This window comes from Chiloscyllium plagiosum, chromosome 39 (genome assembly GCF_004010195.1).
Source record: "Chiloscyllium plagiosum isolate BGI_BamShark_2017 chromosome 39, ASM401019v2, whole genome shotgun sequence".
In the NCBI taxonomy this organism is placed as follows: Eukaryota; Metazoa; Chordata; class Chondrichthyes; order Orectolobiformes; family Hemiscylliidae; genus Chiloscyllium; species Chiloscyllium plagiosum.
The window spans coordinates 14,477,106-14,490,619 of NC_057748.1; the positions used below are offsets into that span (position 1 = coordinate 14,477,106).

The following is a 13,514-nucleotide window of genomic DNA, read 5'->3' on the forward strand; positions in this document are numbered from 1 at the left end:
GAATCACTGGGCTGAGACTGTCCAAAGTGGAGGAGGAGCCTCTGGGAAGACGTTGAGTTCCTTAAGACTTGTCAGCGGGAAAAGCAGAAATGGGGGAAAGGTGTAGGGAGCGCACTGTCACACCAACACCTCACCCACCCCTTCCCACAACCACCTTCCACCCCAAGTGTCTGCGGAAGCTGCATCAGTCTGTACAGCCACCTGCAACTCACCCTGAGAGTGGAAGAGAGTCATCCTCATTTGTGACAGACCACCAATGTTGATGAGATGGAAACAACTGGTAGTCTTAACCTGAGTGGCACCAGGAGAGGGGAAAGGCCTTCATGGTAACCCCAGCCACTACAGGGATTGAACCCATACAGTTGGCATCACTCAGCTTTGCAAACCAGCCATCCAGCTAACTGAGCTAACCAACCCTCAATTTTGTGTAGGAAGCATGGAACTGTAGAATGACCAATGGAGCCGGTGAATCCATCAGAAATACATCCAACCAGAGTTGGCAACTCTATGTATATACATCAGAATGTCTACAGAGCTGGAGTCCCAGTTGCAGGGGCTCTAGCACAGGCCTCAGTCAAAGAGTGGTAGGGGCATGGGCAATCAGCCAAGTTCCCTGATTGTTAAATAGAGAGATCTATAAAATATGGGTCCACCTGAGGAACGCCAAGAAGGGAGAGCATGACAAGCAAAGGTTGCTAAATAGCTCGAGACTTACAGAGGCTTAGAGAGAGAATTCCCAGCCAGTTAGCGGCAGGGCTATCATCAGTGGGGCAAAGAGGATCAGATTTGCACAAGGGACCACAGTTAGAGAGCAGAGATACCATAGGGCAGGTTAGAGGTAAGGAGGGTTATTTGCTCAATCACAGGATGTGGGCACCATTAGCTAGCCCAGCATTTATTGGCCATCCCGAACTGCCCTCAAGAAGATGGTGGGGAACTGCCTTCTTAAACTGCTGCAGTTCATGTGGCGCAGGTACACAAACAGTGTTTAGGAAGGATTCTGCCCCAGTGACAATGAAGGAATGACAATATGGTTTCAAGGCAGGATGGCATGTGATTTGGAGGGGAAATTGCAGGTGATGGTTATCCCATGTATTATTTGCCTTATGATTTGCTAGCTCGTAGAAGTCATGGGTTTGGAAAGTGCTGCCTCAAGATATCTCAGATGATGAAAACATTTGATGCATTCATAAGAATTTTTAATTTGTATGAATCTGAATACTTCATTGAGGGCTCTTACACAATGCCACTGAACCCAAGATATTTATCCATTGCATATAAAACCTGCAGAACGTCACTTCCTTTTTCATTACCATTTTCTCAAGGAAAATAGGGATAGGCAACAAACACCCACATCCTCTGGCATTTACTGTATATGCCTTTGCAACTTGAGTTGCTTGCAAAGCCATTCAGAGGGTGGTTATGAATCACAATACAGTGTACCCAGAATCTGGCATAACCAGGCAAGGTCCAGTCCTAAGGGAAAATGGTGAATCGGAGAGGCTTTCGTGACAATTGGGAAGTCTCATTGCTTCCACTGATGGCGGCTTTGGTTTGAGTTACAAGGAGAGAATGGATTTTTTTTCACTGGCATGCAGGAGGCTGAGTGGTGACCTTATAGAGATTTATAAAATCAAAAGGGAATAGGGTTAATGGGGAATTTCTTTTAAGGTGAGAGGGGAAAGATTTTTTAAAATTACACGAGAAGCAACTTTTGTTTACAAAGAGGTTGGTTCACATGTGGAATGAACTTCCTGAGGAAGTGGTGGATGCAGACACAGTTTCAACATTTAAAAGACACTTAGATAAGTACATGAGTAAGAAATGATTGGACGGATATAGGCCAAGAGCAGTGAGGTGCAACTGGTTGTGTTTGGGATTATGGTTGGCATGGACTGGTTGGACCAAAGTTACTGTTCCCATGCTGTATGATTCTATGACTGTGACTCTATGATTTAATTAGTTGAGGTTAAATTCCCAACTTGCCTGTTGCCTCTCATATCTTCAGAACCATTTATTGAGGCTACTTGATTATTAGTCCAACATGATCGGTTTAGTTCAGTTGGCTGGGTGGTTAGTTTGCAGAGCAGTGTGATGCCAACAGCATGGGTTTAATTCCCATCTCCTTCTCAACCTCTTCCCTTGCCTGAGGTCTGGTAAGCCTCAAGTTAAACCACCACCAATTGCTTCTCTCTCTAATGAGAGCAGCCCCTATGGTCTGGGTAGCCTATGGTGACAAAACAATCTAAATCCAGAACTTACTGTGTGCTAGAGTTACGGCTTTTCACCATGCATGTTCATAGCTTGGACAAAGAGACAGTTCTAAATCCAATTTTTCAAAAGAAACTGAGGAGGTTGTACATATGGCGTCATGGCTTATCAGGGAAGCGTATGATGACAGCCATGTGCCACTATTCCACAATCCGTCACAAAGTGTTCACAAGCCAAATTACACAGCCAGGATGATCAATTTATCGGACTGACTACTATTCAAGAAAAAATGAAACGCTCAGTACTTTTCTCATTTACAGAAATAACTATTTACTGTAACACACTTTAACAACCGTCAGAAAAAAGAATAATTACTAAATTACTCCCTATGCAATTTAAATTATACACCTTTGGAACCCTAAATACACACATAAATAATATGTGCCACATAAATGCCAGACAACTATCCATTCCCAATGACAGCATCTAACCTCTGTATCTTGATATTCAATGGTATCATCATCAATACATCCACCCTCCTACTCTTTCAACATCCTGACAGTTAGCATTGATGAAAAGTTGAACTGGACTACTCATAAAGACTGTACTAGAAGACCAGGTCGGGGGTGAGAAATCCTGCAGAGTAACACAACTCCTGACACCCCAAAGCCTGTCTACCATCTACAAGACACAACTAAGAGTGTGATGAAATACTCCCATATGCCTGGGATATGTAGCAGTTCTAATAACACTCAAGAGGCTCATCACCACCCAAGATAAAGCAACCTGCTTACAAACACCCATTCCCTCCAACACCTACACCAAGTAGCAGCAGTGTATGCCATCTATAATATGCACCATAGAGATTCACCAAGACTCCTCACAGAGCACTTTTCAAACCCATGACCACCATTCTCTAAAAGGACAAGGGAACATGACAACCTGCAAGTTCTTCTCCAAGCCACTCACCATCCAGACCTGGAAATACATTGCTGTTCCTTCATTGTCGCTGGGTCAAACTCCTGGAACTCCCTCCCTAATAGTACTGTGGGTGCATCTACACCAAATGGACTGTATGTTCAAGGTGGCACCTCACCACCACCTTCTGAAGGCCAACAGGGGTGGGAAATGAATGGTGGCTCAACTTAAATTTAAATTATACACCTTTGGAACCCTAAATACACACATAAGTAATATGTGCCACATAAATCTGTGGGCGGCACGGTGGCACAGTGGTTAGCACTGCTGCCTCACAGCGCCAGAGACCCGGGTCCAAAGATGTGCAGGGCCAGGTGAATTGGCCATACTAAATTGCCCGTAGTGTTAGGTAAGGGGTAAATGTAGGGGTATGGGTGGGTTTCGCTTCGGCGGGTCGGTGTGGACTTGTTGGGCTGAAGGGCCTGTTTCCACACTGTAATGTAATCTAATGTAAAAAAAATGCCAGACAACTGTCACATCCCATGAATGAATTTAACAAAAACTCCTTTGCAATTAAAGACAATAAAAACTGCAGATGCTGGAATCCAAGGTGGCTGGAAGAACACTGGGTAAAAACAATGACTGCAGATGCTGGAAACCAGATTCTGGAGTAGAGTAGTGCTGGAAAAGCGCAGCAGTTTAGGCAGCATCCGAGGAGCAGTAAAATCGATGTATCGGGCAAAAGCCCTTCATCTCTACTCCAGGCTGGAAGAACACAGCAAGCCAGGCAGCATCAAGAGGCAGAGAAGTCAATGTTTCAGGTGTAATTCTTCTTTTGGACTGGGGGTGGGTGTAAGGAGAGCTGCAGATAAAGAAGGTGTGGGGGAGGGGGCAGGGTGGCGAGGTAGGGATAGGTGAACGATGGGAGAGGGTATGACCTTGTTGGTCGATGGAAGGAATGAATCCGGTTGGTAGCTGGAAGGAAGAGTCGGTCAGAGGAATGGAAGGGAGGGGCTGGGGCTGGGAAGGGAGTCGGGGACGGTGGTTGTGCCAGCAGGTTTTGCATCTTTTACAGTTGCATGGAAATGTGCATGAGTAGTCTCATCCAGGGCCCCAATCAGTCCTTCCAGGCGAGACAAAGGTTCACCTGCCTCTCCTCCAACCTAGTTTACATCTTGACATCATGTAGTGGTCATCTCTACATCAGTGAGACCAAACGTAAACCAAGGGAACATTTCACCGAGCATCTCAGGCTGGCCCACAGGGACCAGCCTGACCTCCTGGTCACCGCCCATTTTATCAGGCAGAATTCCCTTGATGCAAAGACTCTCAGCATCACCCAATCTCAAAATATCAACCTCAATGCTTTGAAAAGCAAGGTGGTCTTGCACAGCTAAAAATGTGCACCACTTGATTTTTGGGAGTTGCAAATCATTCCTGCTTTTTCAGTTACACAGCCATCCAATTTCCGCTCCAGTTTATAATCGCGTAAGCAGCAAGATGGACAGATTGAAATCCGTCTAATAAAGTTTAGCCAATGAGAAGTGCAAGATCAATTTGGAGCAGCACGGTGGCTAGCACTGCTGCCTCACAGCGCCAGAGACCCGGGTTCAATTCCCACCTCAGGCAACTGTCTGTGTTGAGTTTGCACATTCTCCGTGTCTGCGTGGGCTTCCTCCCACAGTCCAAAAATGTGCAGGTTAGGTGAATTGGTTATGCTAAATTGTTTGAAGTGTTATGGATATGGGTGGGTTGCTTTTCAGAGGGCCGGTGTGGACTTGTTGGGCCGAAGGGCCTGTTTCCACACTATAAGTAATTTAATCTAAAGAGGAGGCCCATGATATTCCTTGGTGGAGATTTACATTATACTGTGGGCAGCACAGTGGTTAGCACTGCTGCCTCACAGTGCCAGAGACCCGGGTTCAATTCCCACCTCAGGCAACTGTTGTGTGGAGTTTGCACATTCTCCCAGTGTCTGCGTGGGTTTCCTGCGGGTGCTCTGGTTTCCTCCCACAGTCCAAAAATGTGCAGGTTAGGTGAAATTGGCTATGCAAAATTACCCATAGTGTTAGGTGAATGGATCTGGGTAGGTTGCTCTTCAGAGGGTCGGTATGGACTTGTCGGGCCGAAGGGCCTGTTTCCACACTGTAAGCAATCTAATCTAATCTAAAATTTTCCAAATGACCTCAAACCCCATGGTAACACCAACATCTGGAATTTCTCCTCCAAGCCACACATCATCCTGATCTGAAGTTACGTTGCTATTCTTTCCTTCATTGTCACTGGGTGAAAATTCTGCAATTTATTTCCAACACTAGCCACTCATACCCCCCAGAGCAAGGCAGCAAGTTCACCATCACCATTCCAAACTCAGTTACAGGCGAGCAACAACTAGCATCACCCACATCCCATGAATGTATTTGAAAAAAATCTTTCACTGTAAAGATTGTAGATCAGAATATTTTCTTAACGACAGGAAACTAGAAACGGAGGGGGAGCAGCAGAGATTAGGGTGCTCAAATTCAAATCACTAAAACCAGATGCACGAAACATAATGAGCCTTTGGAATATTGGCCCTTATCACAAAAGGCTAGTCTTGTATCTGAAGTTTAAAAACAGTACGAGGCAACTTGATTAAAACATATAAGGTCCTGGGGTGAAACAAAAACAATTGTTGGAAAAGCTCAGCAGGTCTGGAGGCATCTGTGGAGAGAAATCAGAGCTAATGTTTCAGGTCCAGTGACTCTTCCTCAGAATTGGGATTCTGGGGTATCTCGTTGGGGGTGCACGTGGAAAGGATGTTGCTTCGCGTGGGAAAACCTAGAACTGGGACTTACTTTTAAACCAAGGGGTTCTTCCTTTTAAGACAGAGATAAAGAGGTCATGTTTCTCACATCAGGCTGAGTCTTTGAAATTCTCTTTCTCAAACTGTGGTGGAAGTAGAATCCTTTATTTTAACAGCACAACTAGTGTGTGAATAATTAAGTGGATGAAAGGTTATAATGAACAGACAGGAGTGTGGTGTAATTTGATCAGTCATGATCATAATGAATGATGGGGTAGGCAAAGTGGACCAACCTTACTCCTAATTCGTATGTTCACATGAAGAAATGCTGATCCAGACAACAGTTTGAGATACCAGTAGCTTTATTCAAATCAGTTATGAATAAACAAAACAGCAGCATTAAGCAACGTATGTTCCCTCAGATATGTTGATGATGACCGGTTTGATCAAACAGCTCACCAAAAATGCTCCCCCCACCCCATCGACAGAGAACTCAAGGCAGCCAACCCTAGAAGGTTTGGACAGAGCCAACACTTGCCTCTTCAGGTAATTTCTTCAAGCAGAGTCCTGCTGTGCACTTCAAACTGCTCACCTTCAGAGAATCAGAGCCAGCTACTTTTAATACTGACCGTCCACTTAGCTTTTGAATCGACCATCAGGAATTTTTTCAAAAATGCCAGAAATATATGGCTGCTGCTTAAAGAGATTGATCACAAGATACTTACAAGGGGAGAAAAGGCATCCACCCCATTACAATGCATCCATGGTACCAGGGTATTCTCTTCCACCACTCCACTGGGAGTCCATTCTAAGTGCTGACATTGTGTGTGAAGAACTCCTAAAGTCAGTATTTTTAAAGTTTGAGGCTGCCCGACTTCGACATACTATTCCAGACTATCCTTTCCCTATCATAGTTTGCATAAATACCTCCATCAGATCTCCACTAAAACACCATATTTCAAGGTTAACTTCCTGAATATTCATAGCTTTGAGCTTTAAAAAGGTCCTCACGTCTTTCATACTCTAAGAACACGATACCATGTCACCTTGTGCCATTTCCTTGAGGAAATTGAGATTGTTGAGAGATGGGGTTTCCCCCGAAAGCTCTATTAATTGCTGTTTACCAAGTTGTCATGCAGCTAATCCTCAAGTTTATTTCTTAAAGTTAATTCCATTTTGCACTAATGTAACACTAATCGGTCTACTTGTCTGGATCTGTTTTATCACCTTCTTTGAATTCTGGCACCATAGTAGCCTGTTTCTAATATACCAGTATGCTCCGGAATCAGATTCCACAAACCCCTTCATTACAGTCAGTGCCTTATAAAATCTCCTCCCATATCTTTCTCAGCACTTCAATATATCCACCATAGGTGCCATGAAATGTATTCAAGACCTTCCAGCTTAAAGACTTCTGTCTGATTTACATTGAAATCTTAAATTATAATTTTCAGGGATTGGGGTGACTGAAATCTCATTAATGTCCTGCTTATTTGAAGACATCAACAGAATATCAACCTTATGCTTAGCAATTTCAAATTTATTTGCATCACAAAAGCTTTCACCACTTCTGACACTCCTCTTGCTTCTGCACTGCTGAAAAATGTTTAGTATTATGCTCTGTTCAAAAGCATTTTTTTATTAGCTAGGATGCTATCGCATCCCTTGTGTGATTTCCAATTTATTTACAAAATTGCAGTTAAATGGACATCACTTCCATGACATTTGCAAAGAGGCTGGATGCTTTCCTAGTAACCTTTCCGTTTTCATGCCCGACTCACCTCTTCATAGACTCAACATAGAGTGGTCATCCTCAATGGTAAAATGGGTTAATATAGTGAATTGGAAGAGAGAGAGGGGTTACACTCAATGTCTGGAAAAAAGGTTCCACTCCAAAAAGGTTGCCAACGCTCCAGAATTGTCCCAGAGTCTCCAGGAATTAAGGATTCGTCTCCATTTTTCCAAGTAACACCCAGGAGAAGAAAACTAGTAGGTCTGTTAAATGGGCCTTTTTCCATTTTTAATTAATCACTTCTGTTCATTAATAATAAAGCACATTAGAGTTTGGAGGAAAAGGGTGTTTTAGGAAGGGCAAGAGGGTGATACATGATGAAATCTGCAACTAAAGGTGAAAATCTCAATGCCCAGGGCTTCAGCCTATTGATCTATTAACCCTGATGAGTCTATGTATTTTCTTTCTCCGTTGAGGATATACAGCATAGCATTTTTCCAATGTTACTTGTAGCATGCGTCAAGTGGTATCTTGCCAAAGGAAACATTCCAAATATTCTGCCTCACCAAACAGAGGCCGAAACTGAGCTTATCTAACCCCATTTTAAATCATGGTGGTGTGAACAAGGATTCTGGATTGAGGAAAGAATATCACAGATTTTTCTTTTGAAACTTTCCAATGTGCAAGACACATGCTGGCTTCAACAGCCTCATTTCATTAAAAACATACTCTGAATTTCCATTAAATAAAGTACAGGACCAAGGCTTATTAATGAATTTCCACACAATATTTATCAACAACTGGTGTATTATCAACGCTATCGCCACATTTAAATAGTTGGTAGCTCAATCTAAATCCTTAGACAGTCAGCCAGCCACCTCAAAACTATATTTTTTTTTTTAAAAAAGTGTTCACTATAGATTAATCTTACCCTTTATTATAGCTAAAGCTAAAATGTACCAAAAATTCTTGTTTAAAAAGTTAACGTTTTCAAGTACACTCCCCAGTCCCAGCACCACAACTACTCAAAGCTTTGGCCCCGACCATCTGTAAACAAAAAAAACACAAAACCCGGGGAGAACACAACGGCTTCTTGTTAATATTCATTTGCTCTACGGTGTCTACATTGATAACATGCATTGCAGACCTCAAAATGAGGTGTCCAAAGTTTTGCCCGAGGCAGCAGCAAAGTCCAATAGTGTTACCGCCACAAATCAGTCCCCCTTTAAAAAAATAAATTAGCTGCCGTTATCCTGCCAGCATCAGAGTCGCCTTGGGTACAAAAGTACCGTGATGTCCTTTTCTTTTGTGAGGAATTCCCAGCCATCTGCAACCAACAACACCGAAACATACGTATTCCCAAGGAAGGCTGCAGTACTGAGATTGCGAGGTCTGAGCCCGCATCTATCCTCTTCAACTCAAAGAGGAAAGAGAGTCCATATCTAACATCAACAGGAGAATTTAAAAAGAAATAAAACTGCAGAAACGGTTGTGTGTCCTGCTATGGCTTTTTTGGTGTTGTGATATGCTGTAGAGTTCCACATCGTCCATAGAGTGGGATACGCATCGTTTATATAAAAAGGGAAGAAAAGGCGGGTGGAACACTTCCTCTCACATTGTTGAGCCTTTTGCTTGTAAAAGCTGTGGGAGGAAAGTCAGAAAAGAGGTTTATAAACACAGACGCCAAGAAATGATTTTCAAACAGAACTTGGCTCATACCCTATGCCTTTAAATCAGGTGATCAGTTATGAAATTGCGAGGAATAATGAGTTCAGGAGAAATGTTTATATCTTGAGGGCAATACAATGTTGAAACTCAATGAAATTGTGGTGAAAGAAAAAGCCCTCATCTACATTTAAAAAATACTTGTGTAGGCAACTGAAATGTTGTAATTTACAGCTTTCATGGACCAATAGCTAGAAGGTGGGATTAGGCTGATTAGCTCTTTCACTGCCAGCTGGAACACAAGGAACTGAAGGCTGCCTGTGATCCCATAAAGGTTTCTCTACTTTAACTAACTTCCCATTTGGTTCTGTGGATTTAGAATCCAACATGGGTTAGATGAGGTCAATGCTTATAAGCAAATTGTTGCTGAAGCGAAATACTAACAGTTTGTGCTCAAATAATCCCCATAACCAAAGGCCAAAGAAACTACAATTTAGCTCTTTTCCCTCTCACCTCGAAATGCCTGAAGAGCTGTTGACCTATCATAGGCACTTTCAAGAGACAAATATAGAAGACTGGACCCAAACCAGGTTGTTCATCCATTATTAGCAGAAAACCAAACTCTATTATGTTAAACTAATCTCTAAGAAGGTAAATAGAAATATTACACAGATAATTTTCTGTTTAAATATATGTTAGACATGCATTAAAAATACCCATCAATTGCAGATCACCCACCCCAACTGTACAACTAGACTAATCCAAACCTACATGAATTCATCAGTCATTCATTCTACATTGTAACTGTACCAAGGACAACTACAGAAACATTGAAAACTAGAGACTACATAGAAAGGAGTGAAGAAAATAGATGGCAATGAAGAAAGTAAAAGACAAAAAGACTGTTTGAAGGGGTGAGATGTAAGAGACATACCACTTTAAAAACAAACTCACACGAGGCAAATGTACACACAAGTGGCACAAGCACAAATGCAGGACAGCACCCATGTTCAAGCAGAGGCACACATACATAGTTCAATGTTTACAAGAAAGGTGCATGTGCACAAGTGTCCATGGGAGGAGCACAAAAACAAGCAAGGAAGTGAGCTGTGCACAGAGAGAGAGCACTGCATGCACACGATACACACAGGAGCCATGTGTGGGCAGCATCATTATACACAAGAAAAAAACTAAGGATCATATGAGAATCAGACACTACTATATCCAAATGCACCACAACAGCATAAGCAAGCATGCGATAAGTAGCAAGAAGTATTGGCGAGCACATAGAGTCATATAGCATGGAAACAGACCCTTCAGTCCAATTCGGCCATGCTGACTGTTTCCCAAACTGAACTTGTCCAAATTGTCTGCATTTGGCCCAGATCCCTCCAAATCTTTCCCATTCATATACCTATCCAAATGTTTTTTTAAATACTGTAATCTTAATCTGGCAATCCATTCACACTCATACCACCCTTTGTGAAAAAGCTGCCCTTCATGTTCCTTTTAAATCTTTCTCCTCTTACCTTAAAAATATGCCCTCTCGTATTGAAATCTCACATTCTATGAAAAAGACCTCTGCTATTCACCTTATCAATGCCCCTCATGATTTTATAAACCTCCATAAAGTCATCTTTCAACCTCCTATGCTCCAGGGGGGGAAACAAAGTCCCAGCTTCTACAGCTTCTCCTTATAATGCAAACCCTCCAGTCCCAGCAACATCTTGGGATATCATTTCTGAACCCTCTCCAATATCCTTCCTATAGCAAGGTGACCAGAACTCCAAGAGTGGTCTCATCAACATTCTAGACAATCTTAACATGATGTCCCAATTCCCATACTCAATGGTCTGAGTAATGAAGGCAAGCATGCTAAACACCTCTTAACCACTCTGTCCATGTGTGATGCAACTTTCAGAGTACTATATATCTGAAACCCTTGGTGACTCTGTTTGACAACACTACTCAGAGCCCTACCACTGACTGTATAAGTCCGGCCCTCCTTTGTCTTACCAAAATTCAATACCTCCCATTTATCCAAATTAAACTCCATCTGCCTCTCCTCAGCCCCTTGACCCAATCGATCAAGATCCCTTCGTAATCTTAGATAACCTCCTTCACTGTTGACTATACCACCAATTCTGGTGTCATCCACAAACTTAATAACCGTGCCCCCTAAATTCTCATCCAAATCATTTATATAAACAACGAGTAACAGTGGATCTAGCATCAATGCCTGCAGAATACCAATGGTCCTAGGTCTCCAGTCTGAAAAACAACCCTCTAACTGCACCCTCTGTCTCCTACTGCCAAGCCAATAGGAGGAGGTTTGAAAGTGAGTGTACATGCAAACCTCCAAACAAGGGAATCGACGTATCGGGCATAAGCCCTTCTTCAGGAAACGTCGATTCTCCTGCTCCTTGGATGCTGCCTGATCTGCTGCGCTTTTCCAGCAACACATTTTTCAGCTCTGATCTCCACCATCTGCAATCCTCACTTTCTCCAAACAAGGGAGAACTGGCGAAAGCTACAAATTTAGGAAAAGGTGAGGCCACATAATGACAAACACTAGGATGACAGATTTTAAATTGGAGGCACTATGGACAAGGATAAGGGACAAGCCTCACGAATGAGCAGAGCTTATTACAGGACAGAATGCAAACAGTTGTGTTTCTGATAAACTGAAGCTGATGAAGGATAAAGAATGAAAGGCTAATCTGCAACACATTTGAATAGTTGAGTCTGCAGGTAATAATATTTGACAAGGATTTCAGTGATAAGTGGCTGAGACAGGAATAACAAAGTTAATGGTCTTGGATGAAGTGTTGCTCGCTGAGCTGGAAGGTTCATTTTCAGACGTTGCGTCACCATACTAGGTAACATCTTCAATAAGCCTCCGAATGAAGCTCAAAACTTGCTAAGTTAATGGTCTTTCTAACAGGCATATATTGGATTGGAAGCTCCATTTGGGATTAGAAAAATTGTGAACAGTCTATTTCCAAATGACACAATGGTCAGATAGAACTGGTAACAGGAATCACAGAGCTTGTGATAGGGGATGAGGGAGATAACTGAAAACTTCCCAATGTTTAAGTAGAGAACTAGCTTTTTTTTGAAGGGAATTGATCGCACAATGGCAATGTCACGAGAATAGCAATCCAGAGGTTCCGGCTAATGCTATGGGGGCAAAAGTCTAAATTACATTCTGGTAGCTGAAGAAGTTTAAAGTTAATTATTACATCTGGAATTGAAAGCTAGTCTCAGCAATGGTGACCACGAAGGCATCGTCATTTGTTGTAAAAACTCATCTGCATCAGCAATGTCCCTAAGGGAATGAAATCTGCTGTCTTTACCCTATCTAGCCTACTCCAGATCCATGCAATGTGGTTGACTCTTACTTATCTGCTGAAATGGCCAAGTGAACCACAGAGTTGAAAAGCAATTATGGATATCAATAAATACTAGACTTGCCAGTGATGCCCACAGCCCATTTTAACTGAAGGATAACACAGATGAAACAGAGGTCACAAGTGATGGAGAAGTATTGCGCATTTGGAAACAGTTAATATCAAAGTGCAGCATGTGAAGGTGACCACAAACACAGCTGTAGAGGTAAAAGTGAAATTAAGCACAGATATTCCATTGAACTGCACAAGAAAGAAGCATTGGAGCTGTCCAAGGGTTCACTTGCATGCATACATACATACAGAGAAGCACCATGCAAGTAACACACACTGACAAGTAACATAACTCTCACACAGGACTCTAAGTGGTGCACACACACCAATAAAGGATTACTTGCTCACTCAGGTTAGACCAGGTTTCTTTTTGAAGATTACTTATTTCTATAATAATTTACAACACAAGAATGAATGCTGAAATGGGCCCACCACCAACTCATTCTAAGTCACTACCAGTTCTCACCACCATGTACGTGAGTTACATTTTATTCCCCGTCATTCATATCACAATCAGCTTCCTCGTCCTCGCCCTTTATCCAGCATGCAGCATGCACAAGGGGTCAAATGTTAAACAGAAAAGAAAAGTGGCTGAAGATTAAGAAACAATCATTTTGATACTTGTAAAACATTCTGCAGTTTTAAATCAGAACATGCACAATTTACCAAATAGCTCAGTAGTTCACAGACACTCTGTCGGATTAAATGAATGATGCACTGGAGGCCAGATTCAACAGACAGC

General features: G+C 42.4%; 1 protein-coding gene across 2 annotated transcripts in view; it reads right to left on the reverse strand.

The window, feature by feature from the left end:
* Window positions 1-8,435: 8,435 nt before the first annotated feature.
* The window catches only part of LOC122542256 (BTB/POZ domain-containing protein KCTD5-like), a 28,365-nt gene continuing 23,286 nt past the window's right edge, over window positions 8,436-13,514 (reverse strand). The window contains exons 6-7 of one of the 2 annotated variants that reach the window (XM_043679804.1): window positions 13,239-13,305; window positions 8,436-9,287 (exon numbers count right to left, since the gene is read on the reverse strand). In XM_043679804.1, the coding sequence (XP_043535739.1) occupies window positions 13,261-13,305 (45 nt within the window). In that variant the 3' untranslated portion in view covers window positions 8,436-9,287; window positions 13,239-13,260. The remainder of the gene's footprint in view (window positions 9,288-13,238; window positions 13,306-13,514) is intronic. The other variant, XM_043679805.1, reaches the window with a different exon arrangement.